Below are 19,639 nucleotides of genomic sequence, written 5' to 3'. Positions count from 1 at the left end.
GCCCCGCGCAGACTCCCTCCCGCGCCAGCCCAGATGCACTGACTCAGCTCGGACGTGAGCTGGATGCTGCCTGGAAAGTTAATAAGCCTTGGAAGAAGACGTTCCTCCGGTGACGTGGGTTGGTGCCACCGAGTGGGTGGGAATGAATGAGAAAGTGGGAACACCGAGGCTCCTGGAGCATTTATGAAGACGTACAGAAAGAAAGAAAGCGTGAGGAAAAGTCACGAGCAGTGATCAGGAAAGCCCTCCCCCCCCCCCCCCCCCAGGCTGGAGGTGCTTTCTTGCGATGGGTCCCCTGGGGGCTGAGCTCAGAGCTGCCTCGGCCCCTAACTGCCTCACCTCTGCCAGGGAGGGCCCGGCCCTGTGGCCAGCCCGGCCCTCTCTTCCAGCTCTGCCAGTCTCTTTCTTTCAAACCCAAGTTGCAAGAAAACTTGGGCAGGGGGAGTCTATCTCTTTGTCACGTAGGGGAGGTAAGGGAAGAATAGGGGGGGGGGGGGCAGTTAGGAAGGGATCCCAGCGGGGAGGAAATGAGAGAGAGAGAGAGAGAAAGGCAAGAAGGCAGGGCCGGTGCCCAATCTCCTGCTGTGCTATTTACAACCTCTTAGAAGCTGGATGGAGTTCAACACGGAGCACCTGCTCTCTGCCTGGTCCCCCAAAATAAATAGGAACGCTATCCCGGCCTTCAGGAAGCGCAGAGTCTAGTCTGGGAGACACTGAGAAAATCCTTAATTACAATGGAATGTGAGGGCGGGGATCTGGGCGCCGGGGTTTGGGGAAGGAAAGTAGCCTTGAGAGAGGAGTGAAGCCGGTCAGTGAGGGAGGAGCTGCGAGAAGGAAGTGTCAGGTCACTCCAGCCTCGGCCTGCTCCCGAGGGCTGGGGGTGGGCTCTGGGCATAGCCGGGGGTGGAGCGGTTCCCCTTCCCTTTCCTGCTCCAGGCTTTGGCTGCCTGCTGGCTGACAGGGGTGGTAACCACCTTGGCAAAGAGGTTCCTGTCAGCCAAGAATGGTTCTCCACCCAAGGGGACAGCTGGGGTAGCAGTGAGTCCTTGAAGCCAACCCTCATAACAGCTGCGGGGTGGGTGCACTGGCCTGTGAAGCCACCGTGGAGAGCAGCAGCAGCATTTGCTGCAATGTGTGCCAGGCTGGATGTTGGGTGGAGGAGTGTAGGGAGTGGAAGGGAGGGAAGGGGCCAAAGATCCAAGGGGTCAACGTGTACAAAAGTTGTAGGAGCATGCAGTTCTTTCTGGAACCACGAAGATACTTGAATAAGACACTGGGCATACAGTGAAAAGAGGAGTGGTTGGAGAAGAGGCCTGATAGGTGGGCAGAGGCCAGATCATGAAGGGTCCTGTGTGCCATAAGAAAAAATTAAGGATTAAAATTCTTCTAAAAAGAAATGGATTCTCAGGGTGCCTGGGTGGCTAAGTCAGTTAAATGTCTGCCTTTGACTCAGATCATGGTCTGGGAGTGCCAGGATCCAGCACATGGTGAGCTGCCTCCTGGGGGGGTGAGGGGATCCTGCTTCTCCCTCTGACCCTCCCCATCTCATGCTTGCTCTCTCACTCTCTCAATCTCTAAAATAAATAAAATAAAATAAAATAAAATAAAATAAAATAAAATAAAATAAAATAAAATAAAATAAAATAAAATAAAATAAAATAAAATAAAATAAAATAAAATAAAATAAAATAAAATAAAATAAATAAAATAAAATAAAAAATAAAATAAATAAAATAAAATAAATAAAATAATAAAATAAAATAAAATAAATAAAATAAAATAAATAAAATAAAATAAATAAAATAAAATAAATAAAATAAAATAAAATAAAATAGGGCAGCCCCAGTGACCCAGCGGTTTGGTGCTGCCTTCAGCCCAGAGTGTGATCCTGGGGCCCTGGGATGGAGTCCCACATCGGGCTCCCTGCATGGAGCCTGCTTCTCCCTATGCCTGCCTGTCTCTCTCTCTGTGTCATGAATAAATAAATAAAATCTTTTTTAAAATAAAATAAAATGAAAAAAAAAAAAAAAAGAACTGAATTCTCATTCCACGCCCATCTCTGTCCTTTCTGCACACATTTCCTCAGTGTCATGGGGCAGTCAGCCCAGCCCCCTTCAGTTGGGTGAAATCAGGACCCAGATGCTATACATCTGAGTGGGGAGGGTGACCAGGGAGGGGCCATCTTCAAGGAGTTGAGACCAGTTGAAAGTTAAGTTGTTTTCTCAAACGGCATTCTGGAAGTAGAAAGAATGTGTCATCACATGGGGGCCCCATGGAGAGGAATGAGTGGAGAATTTGGAGTCAGAGACGCAGGGAGCCTAGGCTTGGGGCCCAGCTCTACCCTGCCAGCTGGATGGCTCACATCTGCCACTGGGGACCACATCTGTTCCACTGGGTTACCTAAGATAAGGCATATGGGTTAAAAAAAAAAATTAAAAAGCTGTTTAAATGTTCCTATAACTTTGCTTCAAAATATATATAAAATCTACAGCAAGGAGAATCCCAAGGCAGGCCCATTTTACTCTAGTTACCATTTGGCACCGAGCAGGTCGGGGACTTACTGGATGACGCAGCAAGTCTGCAGCAGAGCCAAAGTGAAAACTCACCCAAATCAATGACTCTAGCATCGTCAGCAGATCCAGCCGCGACCCAACTTCACACTGCAGTTCAGGTGTCAGAGGCGTTCCCAGAAAGTCCCTTTCAGCAAAGAGCATTCAAGGTGGTTGCCAATGGTTCCCCTCCTCTAAAAGGTTGGCAAGATGTAGCTGGAGGTTCCCAGGAGACAGGGCATGAAGACAGAGAGTAGAGATTTTTCCTGAGGACAGGAGAGGGCTGTCCTAACTAACCCCCTTAGTTATTTTTAAAGTAAGCTCTATGCCCAACGTGGTGTCTGAACTCACTACCCTGAGATCAAGTGTCACATGCTATACCGGCTGAGCCAGCCAGGTGCCCCTCAGTAATTTTTAGAATTTTTACAATATTCAGTGGTGCAAATATCACCACAACTAATTTTAGAATATTTTCATCACCTCATAAAAGGACTCCTACCCATTAGTTGTCACTCTCTTTCCCCTACCTCCTCCTCAGGAAATCACTAATCTACTTTGTATCTCTATAGATTTGCCTATTCTGGGCATTTCACATAGAGTCATAAGATGTGTAGTCTTTACACACATTGGCTTCTTTCATTTTTCATAACAATTTCAAGGTTTATTCATGTTGTAGCATAAATCAGTACTTCATCTTTTTTAATTAATTAATTTATTTATTTATTTATTGGAGAGAGTATGCCAGTAGGGAGAGGGACACAGGGAGAGGGAGAGGAACAAGCAGACTCCACACTGAGCATGGAGCCTAATGAGGAGTTCCATGAACTCCTATGACCCGAGATCACGACCTGAGCCAAAATCAAGAGTGGGACACCTAACCAACTGAGCCACCCAGGTGCCCCATTACTTCATTCTTTTTTATGGCTGAAAATAATCTATTGTATGGATACACCACATTTTATTTATCCAATTAATTTATGGACATTTGGATTGTTTCCCAGTTTTTGGCTATTATGAATAATGCTGCCATGAACATTTGGGGACAGGTTTTTCTATGAACATGTTTTTATTTTCTTTTGGGTATAGACCCAGAAGAACTGCTGGGTCACATGGTAACTCTATGTTTAACATTTTAAGGGAATGCTAAACTGTTTTCCAAGGTGGCTGAGCTATTTCATATTTCTACCAACAATGTATGAGGATTTCAATTTCTCCACAGCCTTGCCAATGCTTATTATCTGTCATTTCTTATTTATTTATTTGTTAATCTTTTTAGAGAGCACAGGGGGCAGGGGCAGAGGGAGAAGGAGAGAGAGTCCCAAGCAGACTCCCTGCCAAGTGTGGAGCCTGATGCGGGGCTCCATCTCATGACACTGAGATCACAACCGGAACCAAAACTAAGAATCAGTAGCTCAATTGACTGATCCACCCAGGCACCCCTTATCTGTCATTTCTATTATAACTATCCTATTGGGTAAAAAGCTGTATCTTATTGTGTTTTTTTAAATTGTGGTAATATAAAAAAACATATATATATATATATATATATACACATATATATTCTATATAACCTTTATCATTTTAACTATTTGTAAGTATACAATTCAGTGGCATTAAATACATCCTCATTGTGATTTCTATTTGCATTTCCCTAATAGCTAGTAGTATTGAGCATCTTTTCATGTGCTTATTGACTACTTGTTTATCTAGAGAAATGTATATTCAGATTCCTGCTTACTCTTTAATTGGATTATTTGTCTTTTTTTCATTGAGTTGTAAGAGTTCTTATATTCTAAATTCAATTTTCCTATCAGATAGATGATTTGCAATATTTTTTCTCCCATGCCATGGGTTGCCTTTTTACATTCTTGATGACACCTTTGAAGCACAGAAGTTTTAAATTCTGGTGAAGTCCAATTTATCTATTTTTTCTTCTGTATTGCTTTTAGTGTCATATCTAAGAAGGCTTTGTCTAACCCTAGGTCATTAAGATTTACCCCTATATTTTCTCCTAAGGGCTTTATATTTTTAGTTCTTTCCATTAGGTCTATGATACATTTTGAGTTAATTTTTGTATAGGTAGGCATTCAACTTCATTTTTGTGTGTGTATATCCAATTGTCCCAGTGTCACTTGTTGAAAGGCCTGTGCTTTCCCTCACTGAATTGTCTTGGCACCCATGGCAAATATTAAATGGCCCCTGTTTTAAGGAAAGTAGGCCTTAAACATTCTTTGTAATGCAGCTATACAACTTTTATGACTCTGGCAGGTAAAGCAGCTTTTTGTCCCTAGTCACAGGCAACTCAGATCAGTGCCCGTGTTCTTTTCTTTTTAAGATTTCATTTATTTATTTATTTATTTATTTATTTATTTATTTACTTACTTATTTATTTATTCATGAGAGACACAGAGACAGAGAGAGAGGCAGAGACACAGGGAGAGGGAGAAGCAGGCTCCATGCCGGGAGCCCGATGTGGGACTCGATCCCAGGGCTCCAGGACCACACCCTGGGCTGAAGTCGGCACTAAACCGCTGAGCCACCCGGGCTGCCCAGTGCCTGTGTTCTAAGAGGTGACTTGGTGTCTTAATACTTGATAGAGGAAAAAAGAAATTAAACTCTCTCTTGGAGGGGCACCTGAGTGGCACAGTGGTTGAGTGTCTGCCTTTGGCTCAGGGCGTGATCCTGGGGTCCCAGATCAAGTTCTGTATCAGGCTCCCCACAGGAAGCCTGCTTCTCCCTCTGCCTATGTCTCTGCCACTCTGTCTCTGTGTCTCTCATGAATAAATAAATAAAATCTTTAAAAAGAAAAACAAACTCTTTCTTGGATAACACAAGGGCTGGGTGCCCAACAAGAAGGCAGGTGATCTACCTTAAGCTGTTCTTCCAAAGATGTTACATTGCTGCCCCAGGCCTCCAAATAGCCTGATGTCTTGGAATCTCTGGGTCCCAAAGTAGTGGTGTTGTTTTTAGTTTTTCCATTTTTTTTTTTTTTTAAAGAACCTAGGCACCCCTTATCTGTCGTTTCTATCATAACTATCCTAGTGGGTATAAAGTGGTATCTCATTGTGTTTTGTCTCAACCACTGACCCACCCATGCATCCCAAGTTTTTCCATGCTTTATTAAGGAAAAATATTTAGGATCACCTGGGTGGCACAGTTGGTTAAGTGCCTGACTCTTGATTTCAGCTCAGGTCATGATCTTGGGGTCAAGAGATTGAGCCTCATGTTAGGTTATCTGTTCAGTGGGGAGTTTGCTTGGGATTCTTTCTCTCTCTCCCTCTGGCACTCTGCCCTGCATTCATGCTTTCTCTCTCCCTCTCTCTCTCTCTCTCTCTCCCTCAAATAAATAAATAAATCTTAAAAAAAAAAAAACCCTAATTGAATATGCAACAGGCACTGCAACTTAATAAGACTATGATCTATAGTAGGTTTTTGAAATTCTATAAAAGCTCTCAAACTGATTTATTGCATGGAACACCCTTTTCGCCTTTTAACTATTTGGCATATTTTTAAGTTGTGGTAAAACATACGTAATGTACATTTTACTTTAATTGTTTTTAAGTGTTCAGTGGCATTAAATACAGTTACATGGTTATGCAACCATTGCCGCCATCCATCTACAGGTTTTTTTTTCATTTATCCCAAACTGGAGCCCTGTCCCCAGTGAATAGCAACTCCCCATTCTCCACCCACCCCCCAGCCCCTGGCAAATTCCATTCTACTTTCTGTCTCTATGAATTTAACTCCTCTGGGCACCTCACAGAAGTGGGATCATATGTTATTTGTCCTATAATGTCAGGACATTACTTACTATAATGTTTTCAAGGTTCATCTATGATGTAGACATGTCAGGATTTCATGCAAAGTATTTCTACTTTCAGCTGCTCTTGCCCTCTTGCAATTTTCATGAATCCTTACAATGAATCTCTATCCCTGAAGGTGATCTTTGTGTTTCTCACAATCAGGAAAAGCCTGACTGTGGCCTCAGGGTCAGCTCGCAGCTGAGAGATGCCCACTGCCTGCTTGCAGGCATCGTGGCCACTGCTGCCAGGCTGACCATGATGTGCTGGGGCTAAATGGTGCCTCAGGGAAGGGGAGCAGGGCCAATAGTGGTTGTGCTGGCCTCCCTTCCCTCCACCCACATCTGTTCTCAAGGATTCCCCATATATTCCTCTATTTGTCATTTATTCATCCAACTCTTTTTTAAAGATTTTATTTACTTATTAGAGAGAAAGAGCACACAAGCAAAGGGGGGGCAGAGGTAGAGGGAGAAGCAGACTCCCTGGGGCTCAATCCCAGGACCCTGGGATCATGACCCAAGCTGAAGGCAGACACTTAACCAACTGAGCCACTCCAGCATCCTTATTCATCCAACCTTTATTGAATATCTATTATGTGCCTGGCACGGTCTCTGCCTTCATGGAATTTATAATCTAGTGAGTGGATGACATTAAATAACTAACTATGCAAATAAATAATGTATGTTTTTAAACATGTATAGATGTATGATTACAATTGTGGAGACTAGATATGAAGGAAAAATGCAGGATGCAATGTCAACATCTAAATGGGAAGCATCAGCCTGCAGCAGGAGACCTGGGATGTACTCAGAATCCATTGACTGACATGGCAGCTGTGTCTGACACTAGGGTAAGAATCACAGTCCCTGTGCTCAAGGCACACCAGGTCCAATAGAGGTCCAACCAAAGAGACTTAGTTTTATGATCCTAGGACCACTCTGCTCCCTCCCCATTGGGGAATCACTGTTCCTTCTCCAGCTGTGTGCCTCTGAGGGCCCCTCTTTTATGGTAACGGATGTCAGGTAAACTGTTCTTTCCTTTGGAGGGAAAATCATGATGTGTTCAGAACACTGGACACAAAACTTTTTACTGAGATGTCAGGCCTTTCTCTTTTCATGGGATTTATATCATAGCCACCTAGGGCACCCGATCCTTTCTGCTCGCTAGACCCCAAGAGCATGGTGTCATTAACATACTGGAATAGCATAAGGTCCTGTGTAATGAAGTGTTCAAAGTCTGAGAACTGGAGTGGTCAAAAGATACAACAAAGGGCTTAGCTCAGTCAGTGAAGCATGTAACTCCTGATCTCGGGGTTGTAAGTTTGAGCCCCACATTGATTGGGTTTACGTAAAAATTACTTAAGAATAAAACCTTAGGGGCACCTGGGTGGCTCAGTCGGTTAAGCATCTAACTTCAGTTCAGGTCCTGATCTCAGGGTTCTAGGGTGGAACTGGCTTCCTGCTCAGTGTGAAGTCTGCTTCTCCTTCTCCCTCTCTGCCCCTCTCCCCATTTGTGCTCTCTCTCTCTCTCTCTCCCTCTCTCTCTCCCTCAAATAAATAAATAAAATCTTTAAAAAATAAAACCTTTAAAAAAGAGGGATCCCTGGGCGGCGCAGCGGGTTAGCGCCTGCCTTTGGCTCGGGGCGCGATCCTGGAGACCCGGGATCGAATCCCACATCGGGCTCTCGGTGCATGGAGCCTGCTTCTCCCTCTGCCTGTGTCTCTGCCTCTCTCACTCTCTCTCTCTCTCTGTGACTATCATAAATAAATTAAAAAAAAAAAAAGAGGACAAACAACGAAGTCCTGTGGCAGAATGGCGAAGGTACACTGATAACCCTATCAAATAAATGCAGGATTCTGATCTTTCTGTTTTTTGGAATAGAGGAAAAAGCATTTGCCAGATCACTCACTGCACACCAGATGTTAGGACTGTATTTATTTTCTCCAGCAATGATACCACATCTGAAATAGCAGCTGCAATTGGAGTCACCATGTATTAAGTTTATGGTAATCTGCTGTCACTCTCCAAGGCCCATCTGCTTCTTCACTGGCCAAACTGAGAGTAGAGTGGGAATGTGATAAAATCACCACCGCTGCATCTTTAAAGGCCTTGATGATATTATTAATCTCCTCAATTCCCCAAGTGGTGCAATATTGCTTTTGGCTTATCACTTGGTAAGAAGAGATTTCCATGGACTTTTCTCATCCTCAAATCCCTTACTCTGCCAATCCAAGAGCCAATACTGTAATTCTGCCAAATGGGTGGGGATATCTATTCCAGCTATATAATTAAGGGCAGGGAGATCCACACAGCCTATTGAGAAGTCTTACTAGTCAAACTCCACCTATTACTTGATCCACTTCAACTTCTACTCTGGCCAGTAGAACTTCCTGGAGTTCTGGGTTGCCAGGAATTAAGTTAGCTCAGAGCCTGATAATCACTGAGTATTAAATTTTTCATTGTTCACAGTTACCCTAGTAGATGGCTTTAGGTCCCTCTGGGGAAGGCTGGAGTCAGACTCACAGCACATACTTGTCATGTTACTTGTCATGTTATTGCAGCATCGCTTCTTGGGAGTATCTATCCAGCTTCCACTTCTTCTAAGGGCGTTGGTCAGTGACTGACTCAGGTTTGGGAATTGGGTCAGAGACTGTGCTGTCAATCCGGGTAGCAAAAGTCAGACTTCAGTTTACCAAACCAGTTGTTTTTTTGTTTTTTTCAGATAGACAAATCAAATAGAGACTTAGTGAATAAGCTACTCATATGTTTTGGTTTTAGAGAGTCCATGATTGATTTGCCACATCAGTCTCTGTAGGGCCAGACATCCCAGTAACTCCACTGGCCCTGCCCATTATAGTAACCAGGCCCACTTTCCTCTGGGAATTAAGTGTTGCTACTTGATTTCTATAGCCGCAGGGCCTACATCCCCACTGAAATAAGGAAGCCCACTTCAACTGCCAGTTTTCCTGCCCTGCCAGCATCTGTTTAGAGATGCTGGTACTTCTCCTTCCAAAGAATCTCTTAAGGTCTGGATTTTCTGGGGGATCAACTTCTGGGTAACCTCCCCCCACCCCACCAAATGCCATGTCCATTACTTTCTGTTAGGAGTTTAACTTTATTTTGAAAGCAGTTCAGAGCCATTGAAGTGTTTTCAACAGTGGAGTAGGGTAATGAAATTTATATATGAACAAGAATACTCCTGCTGTTTGGTGGAGAGGGTAGAGGAAGAGGCAAGGCAGAAATGAGGGAAACAAGTGGAATCCTATGCAGTGGCCCCAGCAAGCCTTCAAAATATGCAGATGGCACCCAAGCCCTGAAAGTACAGGACAAGGGATATAAGCACTGGGGGAGTCAGGGAAGGACACCAAACCCTGGGGTATCCTGGGTAGGGCATGGTAGTGGGGACACATAGATGAGAGAAAAAAGGGTTTATCACTGTATGTAGACTTGATTTTCTTCATGACTATGCTTGGGCAGGGCTGAGCAACCATTCAGAGCCAGATGGCTGAGAGGAGAGTAAATAAAAAAATCTGTTCAGCATGGCCTTGTCAGGGTGTTCTGGTGATATTGACTGTAAAGCTCTGAGTCTCAGCACCTGGGGTAAGCTGTGTCCTATGGAATCAGCCTGGACTCTCTTGCTTGCACCATGCCCAAACGAACAGGCGGATGAGGAGAGGAGTGTGGTGCAGCTGACAGTGCTTGGCCCCTTCAGGGTCAGCCACAGCTTTCCAGCGGGGTTCACATTCTTCTTTGAGTGGGTCCTGGCCATGCAACTGGACAGGGTGGTAGACCAAGGCCCTGCCATGTTCACTCAACATGGGACAGCTGTACCTGGAGCTTCCCACAGGGCTGTAGAGCCCTTGTCGGGCCTGCCTCACAATCTGTGTCTCCTCTTCCCAATGTACAACCCTTTCTCCCTTCCGAGGAAAGTAAACACTTTGCACCCCATCTCCATCCCAGAGTCTGGTTCCAGAAAACCCGACCTGTAGAGTTCCACTTCCTCATCTATCTAAGGAGGAGAATTAAATACCTAGCTATTTCAAGGATTAATAACAAAATGATGTATATTAAATAGCTTGTCTCCGCTCTAATGCCTCTCCCTGGGTCAGTGGGCTGACTTTCTATCTGCCCCTTCAAATCCACTTTCTACTCTTATCCACCCCAGTCTGGATACCAACAGGCAGAGATCAGTGAGGTCAGGTTGTTTCTTCCTCTGGATCCTTCTTAGCTAAGTTGCTCTGGGTTGGTGGCCTCCTTGACCAAAGGCCACAGCTCCTGAGACAACTCTCTCTGAAAACTGCTCCCTGCCTCTTGGCCTTCGGGCTGAAGAGTGGTCATGGCTTCCTGCTGCTGCTTCCCCAGGGCACTCCTCCACCATCACTTCTCATTTCCCTTAACTGTGTTCAAACCTTGGTAAATAGTCCCTTTATTAAATGCTCCTCCACTTCCCTATGTGAGTTTATTCTGTATTTTCCTGACACCCTCATTGATTCAATCAATGAGGATACTTTCAACTGCTGCAAGTACTAGAAATAGCTGCAAGTGATCCAGATGTCATGTCCAGGCACCGTGAAGGTCAGAGGACACAGTGGACCATCTCTTTCTGTGTCCTCTTTGTAAGAAAAAGAAACACTTTGCCAAATGCCTCCCATCTTGATACTCTTCCCTTTTAATTTTGGTAACAATGGGCCACATGTCTTAGTCCTGGGTTCCCAGAAAACAGAGCCAGGGACAAAGTAGGAGTCTGGGTGTTTGACTGGAAAGTGTATTTCTAGGAATCAGAAGTGAGGACAGAGGAGCAAAGCAGAGGAGCAGGGAGCACCATGTAGGGATGTCAAGTTGACCACCACTCTAAGAGACCAGATGCTCTATCCCATGGGATTGCTGAGAAGCATTATGAAATGTGTCTCAGGACCGTTGTGTGTGTGTGTGTGGGGGGGTGGTGGTGGTAGAAAAGGATCTTTTTACGGCTTCCACCCTCCCAGTGGTTAGTTCCCACTAAGGATTGCTAACTCCCTGCATTTCTGGGTTGCTCACACACAGGCCCTTTCCTGGGTCCCCATATTCTAAGTTGTGAAAGCAGCAGAGAGGATCCAGGACAGAGGGTAAAAGGCACACAGTGCAGGCCTGAGACACAGCCCCAACAGGTCACACCTGTACCTGTACCTGTACCTGAAGATGGTCAGGGATCATGCAGAATGGGTCACTGCAACAATGAATGGAATATAAACGAAGTGTGACCGAGAGGATTTGAAAGGTGCACATGGGCAACCAGTAGACATGCTCATTCCTAACAGGGTCACTGCCAAGGGGAATGAGACTGCTGTGGCTGGTTTAAATTAATCATTTGTGATGAATGGATGCTGAAGATTCCACCCAAATGCCTCCTCTAAGAAGTCATCCTTAACTCTCCTCCCTAAAGGATCTTGTCACCAAAGGATCCCAGTCACTGAAGAAGCCATCACTCCCAGCACCCCATTCATTCCCTTGGTGACACCTACCACAATGAGTAATCAGCCTGTGTAGCTGCCACTGTGGACACCCCCACCCCACCCCAGTGTGCGAAAGCTAGAATGATGCAAGCCTGCCCTTGCTGCTTGGTCATGGTTTAAATTCCTCCAGTCAGGCAGAGTCATTTTGCTAGTGCAGATGGTGGAAGGGGAGGCATAATTTTGGAGCCATATCTTTTTATAAACACTTAAATCCCTTCCTGATGAAGTTACCTGTGCTCGTCTGGATCTCAACCATGAAAAGGACATCTTGTTTACTTATTAGCTTGCTCATTATTATCTGCCTCACCCCACTTAAGTTGAAGCTCACTGATACCAGGCACTTGTTTGTTTTTCTTTACTGTATGGACAGTGCCTGGTACATAGCAGGGGCTCAAGAATTATTTATTGGATGGATGAATAGATGGATGTGTGGGTGGATGGATAAATAGATGGAGGTGGGAAGACCATGGCAGGTGGAAGAAGAGGAAATAGTGGGTCACGATGCTCATTTTCCCCACCCAGGGCCAAGTCCTCACAACTCTTCCATATTCACCTGCACTCCCTGGGTGAGCTCATCCAGGGTCATCAGTCCAACGCTATATCTCCAGGTATGACCCCTCTCTTGAACTTCCGACTCAGACCTGTCTACCATCCAACTTTTCCACTCTGATGTTAATAGGCATCTCCAATGTAACAGATGCAAAAGAGAACTCTTAATTTCTCCTCCAAATCTTCTCCTCCCACAGACATCCTTATCTCAGTAAGTGACAGCTGCATTCTTCTAGTTGTTTGGGCCCCAAAGCTGGGCAGCACCCTGATCCCTCTTTTGCTCACATGTCTCATCCAACCCTTCAGCAACCCCTCTGTGCTCTGTATAATGTATAGAAGCCCACCGTTTCTTCCCACCTTTTCCTTCCTGATCTGAGACACCATCCTCTTTCAATTGGATTATTGCAGTAGCCTTTTATTTTGGATGCTTTTTGATGTGGACCCACATCACATTTCCCCCGCCACCTCTGACTTCAGCTCCAGGCAGCAGACAGTTGTATGTGAGCTCAGCTGATCCTGTGCCTATAGTGTCTTGCCTCTTGTGCACACCTCGTACCTGCTTGCCTTCTGCCCTGGATCTCAATGCTGTTGGAGTCTTTTTGGTTCCAGCACAAGATTTATTTGCTTCTTGCCTCAAGTGTGAGCTGCACATCTCTTTGCTCTCTGCACCATCAACACTTAATGCTATAGGAGCCTGCTTTACCCATGAACCCAGAAATGCAGACTTAATAGCCCAGGGGCAATCTTCAATAAATAGGGGAAAGAGTAATCAGATAAACGTTCTTGCTTTCCATCCTTCAGATACATAATTCTGGATAACGGTCTGTGCACTTTTCAAGGATCCTGGTGAATTCAAGCTCCTGCTGCCCACAGCAGTGACATTAATAATGTATCCTTGGGTTGGCTTTTTCTCCTTTTCTGTCTCATTGTCCCTACTCCCTCATGCCTGCCTCTTGGGTCATGTCTCAGAAAAGCTCATGTGCTCAGGCTCTGCTTTCAAGGGAACGCAAGCTAAAATAACTTTTCAATTGCTATCCAGCAGCATACTGATTTTTTTTTAAAGATTTATTTTTTTCTTTTAGGGGTGCCTGGGTGGCTCAGTAGTTAAGCATCTGCCTTGGGCTCACATCATGATCTCAAGGTCCTGGGGTCAAGACCCACATGGGGTTCCCTGCTCATCGAGGAGTCTGCTTCTCCCCCCTCTGACACGTCCCCCCACCCCCACCACTTGTGCTCTCTCTCTTTCTTTAAAAAAAGGATGTATGGGGATGCCTGGGTAGCTCAGTGGTTGAGCATCTTCCTTCAACTCAGGGTGTGATCCCGGGTCCGAGGATCGAGTCCCACATCGGGCTCCCTGCATGGAGCCTGCCTCTCCCTCTGCCTATGTCTCTGCCTCTCTCTGTGTCTCTCATGAATAAATAAATAAAATATTTTTAAAAATAAAATAAAAATTTAAAAAGATGCTTTTATTTATTTATTTGAGAGAGAGAACAGGAGTGAGCAGGGCAGAAGGAGGGAAAATCCCAATCAGATGCCACACTGAGTGCAGAACTCAACGAGGGGCTTGATCTCATGACCCTGAGATCATGACCTGAGCCTAAAGCAAGAGCTGGATGTTCAATGGACTGTGCCATCTAGGTGCTCCCAGACTGATCCTTTTACAACATGTTTGATCATGTCCCTCCTGAACTGAAAACTCTCTGGTGACTCCCATTCCACCTAAAAGAAAAATCAAAGTCTTTACAATGGCTGGCAAGGCCTAACTGAATCTGCCCTTCCTGCTGTTTCCTCTCTGATGTCACCTGTTAATCTTCCTTTGCTCTGTAATAGCCAGTACTATCATTCTTTGCTCTAATAAAATTCTTCAAAGCTGCTCAGCACACTCCTGCCTCAGGGCCTTTGCACTCACTATCCCTACTGCCTGGAATGTTCTTCTTCCAGATATTTCCAAGCATGCTTCTTCACCTCCTTCAGGACTCTTCCTAAAACACTTCCTAGAGAGGCCTTCCTGTGTAAAAAGCAACCTCCACCTCCCCTGGGCATTACCTGGCCTCCTCACCCTGCTTCAAGTTTCCCATAGCACTGGTCACCAACCTCTTTTTAATTTTTTGTATATTTTCTATCCCCCCTCCACCTCACCCCAATTTGAATGTAATCTCCATGAGGCTAAGGACTCAGAGACTTTATCTTTTATTCATTTATCTATTTTTAAGTTGGCTCCATGCCCAGCATGGAGCCCAACATGGGGCTTGAACTCAGAACCCTGAGATCAAGACCTGAGCTGAGATCAAGAGTTAGACACTTCACCCGACTGAGCACCCAGGCACCCCTTATTGGTTTTTTCACTACAGAACCTAGAACAGTGCTTGGCAAGTAGTAAGTGTTCAATAAATATTTGCTGGATGAAACCCACTAATAAATAAGACTGAAGAAGTGTGTAGGGATCAGGCTGTGGTTACTTTGAGCCTGCTGCTCTGGGCGTCAGGTGGTAGGTGTGATGGCAGTTCTTGGCTGTGAGGGCACTGGAGGCCGGCAGCAGGACACCTAGGCCAAGAATTCACTCAGTGCTTTGCCCTCTAAGGCTGTTCCTGGTTGACAACTTTAGGTGGGGGCCTATCCTCTGAAATTTGTCTTGAGGAGTCCCAGGTAAAATCTCGAGGACCGCAGAGCAATTAGAAAAATATAATCTCTGCAAGCTTGGTCCTCGGTTCTGCGCAGAGGGCAGTTTGTCCCCTTCTGGTCCCTAAGACCCTGGCCATCCCCAGCACAGAGTGACCTGCGTCACTTCTGAGTGCTGGTCAGCAGCTCAGCTGCAGACAAATCCAAGTCCGCTTCTGGAGACGCCGGCGGTCTAGCCAGGGGGATGGTTGGAATCCTTCGGGGCACTGGGAAGGAGCCGAGGGTGGCCTGGGGGACGCGCCTGCTGTGGTCTGAGCTTTCCATCTGGGAAGAGTCAGCCCCGGCGCCTGGCCCGTGGCCCAGCCCCCCATAGCCGGGGTTGGGGACTAGGCCAGGCTCATTCCTCCGGTGGAGCTCGCTCCCCTCGTTTGCCTCCGCAGAGCGCTGGATGCTCCCGGGAAGCGGGAAGCACGCTCGCTCCCCGGAGCCCGTGGGAGGGAAGCCCCCCCCCACCCCCCGCTGGGCCGCCGGAGCCGGGCCCTGCCCGCGGGCAGACGCGGGAGCTGCCGCTCGGGACTGAAGAGGTTAATGTGCATCTGCTTCCGAATGTTAATGTGTCTAGGTGATGTCAGTGGGAGCCGGGGAAGGAGGGGGTGAGTGGGGAGCGGCGCGGGGCTCGGAGGCGGCCGAAGCTGCCAGACCGCCGAGGACCCCCTGGCGGCCGCGGGGCTCGGGGCGCGCGCTCCGGGACGGGGACGGGGGGCGCTGCCGCAGCCTGCGTGGGCGCTCGGCGAGCCGGCACCGGCCGCGGCAGGATGGACCTGCAAGCCTCGCTGCTGCCCCCCGGCCCCAACGCCAGCAACACCTCGGAGGGCCCGGACAACCTCACCTCTGCCGGTGAGTCGTGCCGGAGGCGAGTCCTCCCTCCTCTGCGCTGGGGCTGGGAAACGCGAAGGTGTCACCTCGGAGCCAAAGTGCTCCGGAAACTTTATTCCAGTTCTCGGGGACGGGATCTGCAGTGTGCTGTGCCCGGAGGGGAAGAAGGGGAGCAGGGGGCGGGGCAGGCAGGGGCCGAGGGACTGGAGCGGAGAGCAGGGCAAAGGCACGTTGGCAAGTGGCCTCGGATGGATGGATGGTGGCCCGCCGGGCGGGGAGACTGGGGAGGACTCACCCATGAGTTCCATATGCTTTGCAGAAAAAAATCAGGCTGGAAAAGCAAGCAAGAGAAGCCAGAGGGTAGTCCGTGAGGAGACAGCTGGAAGCTCACTCAGTTACTGATCCCCTTGTCTTTTTACTGAAACTGCGGTAATGGGATCTGAAACATCCTTTCTGACCCCTGGGAAGGCCCCGGGGAAAGGCTAACTCACAGAGCCGGGAGAGGGGGGGGATTAACTTTCCTGGTGAATGAAGCCCCCTGACATTTCCAGAGCTGAGATGCCTTGAAATTCTAGCTCTGAAGGAAAGGAAGGAAAAAGAGGAAAGGCTTGTGTGCGGGGAAATTCTCAGGCAGCTAGGCTGCAACACACGGCTTCTTCGGTCTCTGCTCACTTGGGAAGCCCAGGCTCAGAGACACAGACCAAGGAATTCCCTGATAGGAACCCAGGAGAAGGGAGGGCTGCGGGCCTGATGGGCAAATGCCCCCCGCCCCACACACACACACAAGAAGGTAGCCCACAGACATGCCCAGGAATCAGTGCACAGCTTCCAACCAGCGATTTCCAAAATGAGATGATCAGAGCTGCAAATAAGAAAAGAGAAAACACATGCATGCGCCCATGCATGCGCTTGCTCACCCGCATGCCGGCGCACACACACTTTCGTATCCTTCTGGCTATGTTGATGAGGTTTCCTGATGAAGCCCAGAGGTCCACAAAATAATTCTCTGCAGATAGCTGTGGTTCTTGATTCTGAGCCTTCTGAGATAATGCAGGGAGTAAAGGACAGGGTCCTTCAACTAACAGGTGGTGCAGGAGAATCTGGTGGGATTAGCCAGGGAACTGGTGGAGGAGGGCAAGGGGATAGGAGTAGCAACAGTGCAGTGAGGGAGAGTGGTAGGAAAGGATTCCAGATGAATGGGGAGCCCTGGGCTGAAATGAAAAGAAGATAAAGAGGTAGGCAAGCACATCATCACTGGAAGCTGAGCACGCCGGTAGGATGTTAGCCCTTAGAGAGCAGTCCATGTCAATGGTCAACATCTGCTCCTTTTGTCCCCAGGGCCACCTCGTCGCACAGGGAATGTCTCCTACATCAACATCATCATGCCTTCCGTGTTCGGCACCATCTGCCTGCTGGGTATCATCGGGAACTCCACAGTCATCTTCGCGGTGGTGAAGAAGTCCAAACTGCACTGGTGCAGCAATGTCCCCGACATCTTTATCATCAACCTCTCGGTGGTAGACCTCCTCTTTCTCCTGGGCATGCCCTTCATGATCCACCAGCTCATGGGCAATGGTGTTTGGCATTTTGGAGAGACCATGTGCACACTCATCACGGCCATGGACGCCAACAGTCAATTCACCAGCACCTACATCCTGACCGCCATGGCCATTGACCGCTACCTGGCCACTGTCCACCCCATCTCCTCCACCAAGTTCCGGAAGCCCTCTGTGGCCACCCTGGTGATCTGCCTCCTATGGGCCCTCTCATTCATCAGCATCACCCCCGTGTGGCTCTACGCTAGGCTTATCCCCTTCCCAGGGGGCACAGTGGGCTGTGGCATCCGCCTGCCCAACCCAGACACTGACCTTTACTGGTTCACCCTGTACCAGTTCTTCCTGGCCTTTGCCCTGCCCTTCGTGGTCATCACAGCCGCGTATGTGAGGATCCTGCAGCGCATGATGTCCTCGGTAGCCCCTGCCTCTCAACGCAGCATCCGGCTGCGGACAAAGAGGGTGACTCGCACGGCCATTGCCATCTGCCTGGTCTTCTTCGTGTGCTGGGCTCCCTACTATGTGCTACAGTTGACCCAGTTGTCCATCAGCCGCCCGACACTCACCTTTGTCTACCTGTACAACGCAGCCATCAGCTTGGGCTATGCCAACAGCTGCCTCAACCCCTTTGTGTACATCGTGCTCTGTGAGACATTCCGCAAGCGCTTGGTCCTGTCGGTGAAGCCTGCCGCCCAGGGGCAGCTTCGAGCCGTCAGCAATGCTCAGACAGCTGATGAGGAGAGGACAGAAAGCAAGGGCACCTGACACTTCCCCTGCCACCCTGGGCACCTCCGAGTCAGGACAGCACAGCAGACCATGGGGAGAGATGCTGAGAAAAACCCAAGACCCCTCTGGGAGAATGCAGGGGGGCCAAGTGGTGAGGGGTTGTTACAAATCAGAACATACCACGGTGTCCACAAATTGCTGGGGAGGTTGGGAGCCAGATTTGGGGGCTTCAAGCATCAGAAATCCCCTTGGGAGAACAGGAAGAGACCTTTGCGTTGAATAGAAACTGGGCAAGAAGAAAATTTTGGTTTAAATGTTCAGTGGAGCCCTGCATCTATTAGCTCCCAAAAGTCTTTTCCTCAATTGCTGGTTGATTTGAAATCTGGGCAGGCCGGGGTGTGAGTGATGGGATCCTACTACAGGGCCCTGGGGAGATGGGAAATTGGTGTGGCCTCAACCCTCTTTCCCATCTTTCACTGGTAGGATGGAGGGCGGCCTTTCTCCCAAGCTGGAGGATGATGAAAAATGAAGCATGCCATCTCTCCATGTGCCAGCATCCTGTCAATTTGCCTGTATCTCTAGGGGATGCATGCTTATTTTGGGGGTGGGGTGGGGTGGGGCTCTGAGCCCAGAGGAGTAAAAATCCAATTTGTAGGAGATTCACTGATTGCGAATGACAAGGCTACCTGGGTGGGTATGAGTAGAAGTCTTAAAATTAAAAAAAAAACAGGGAGGGGCTAGGGGGCTTTTGCAGCTGTGGGGACATTGTCGTCATGAGGCACATTTGTGATTCACCAGATCCAGAGTGAGTGCCCATCAGTGTCCTGCATGTACAAGGGTCATTCTGATGCCTGGTGTGTTGGCATCATTTTTTGCTCCAGCCTTTCCTTTCCAAAATAAAAACGAATAAAGGAAAATCTCCACCCACATCTTTTTGGATGCTCCTGTATAATTGCTTGGGCTTGGGGGTGGGAGTGGGTGGCAGAAAAGGGAAAGAAGGGTCCCTTGGCTGTGGAATCTAGACTTTGGTCAAATTGCATTTTAGGAAGCCAGAAGCAGGGGATCTAAACCCACAGCGGGGATTCAGCAACACAAATGGGATTACTGTGGATTCATTAGATTGCACTGCTGCTGCTGGGCTGGTTCTCAGCACTCAGCTTCCCGTCTTCTGCTCTAAAGCATCAATAGTGGTCCAATACTGGTGTCATCAATACTGGTCCCCAGGCCCCCAGTCCTGCCCGCCACCTCCCCCGCTGAGTCACCCATCGCAGGGCTGGCCTCTAGGGCAGCCTGAGCCTACCTCCTGCCGCTGCCAAGATCTGGTGTTGAGCTGGAAGGTTACAGATGGGCCGCTGGGCGGCAGCCAAGGCTGCTGCTTCTCAGCTTCTTCGTGAGAGGAGCTGGGAACCAGGAGTCCGGGGCAGACTGCTCAGCAGATGCTGAGACAGTGGCAACATATCACGAGCTCACAACTT

The 19,639-nt window shown here is 48.0% G+C and overlaps 1 protein-coding gene across 6 annotated transcripts in view; it reads left to right on the top strand.

Annotated features, from left to right (window-relative positions):
- MCHR1 (melanin concentrating hormone receptor 1) overlaps positions 1-19,093 on the top strand; it is a 34,617-nt gene extending 15,524 nt beyond the window's left edge. For 2 of the 6 annotated variants that reach the window (XM_072843838.1, XM_072843843.1), the window contains one exon: positions 17,224-19,093. In XM_072843838.1, the coding sequence (XP_072699939.1) occupies positions 17,224-18,203 (980 nt within the window). In that variant the 3' untranslated portion in view covers positions 18,204-19,093. Of the gene's footprint in view, positions 1-7,050; positions 7,200-15,211; positions 15,594-15,727; positions 15,907-16,134; positions 17,121-17,223 lie in introns of those variants that run through there. The other 4 variants (XM_072843840.1, XM_072843842.1, XM_072843839.1 and 1 more) reach the window with 4 other exon arrangements.
- The last annotated feature ends 546 nt before the right edge of the window (positions 19,094-19,639 follow it).

This window comes from Canis lupus, chromosome 11, assembly GCF_048164855.1.
Source record: "Canis lupus baileyi chromosome 11, mCanLup2.hap1, whole genome shotgun sequence".
NCBI lineage: Eukaryota > Metazoa > Chordata > Mammalia > Carnivora > Canidae > Canis > Canis lupus.
This window is presented reverse-complemented; position numbering and strand designations above follow the sequence as displayed.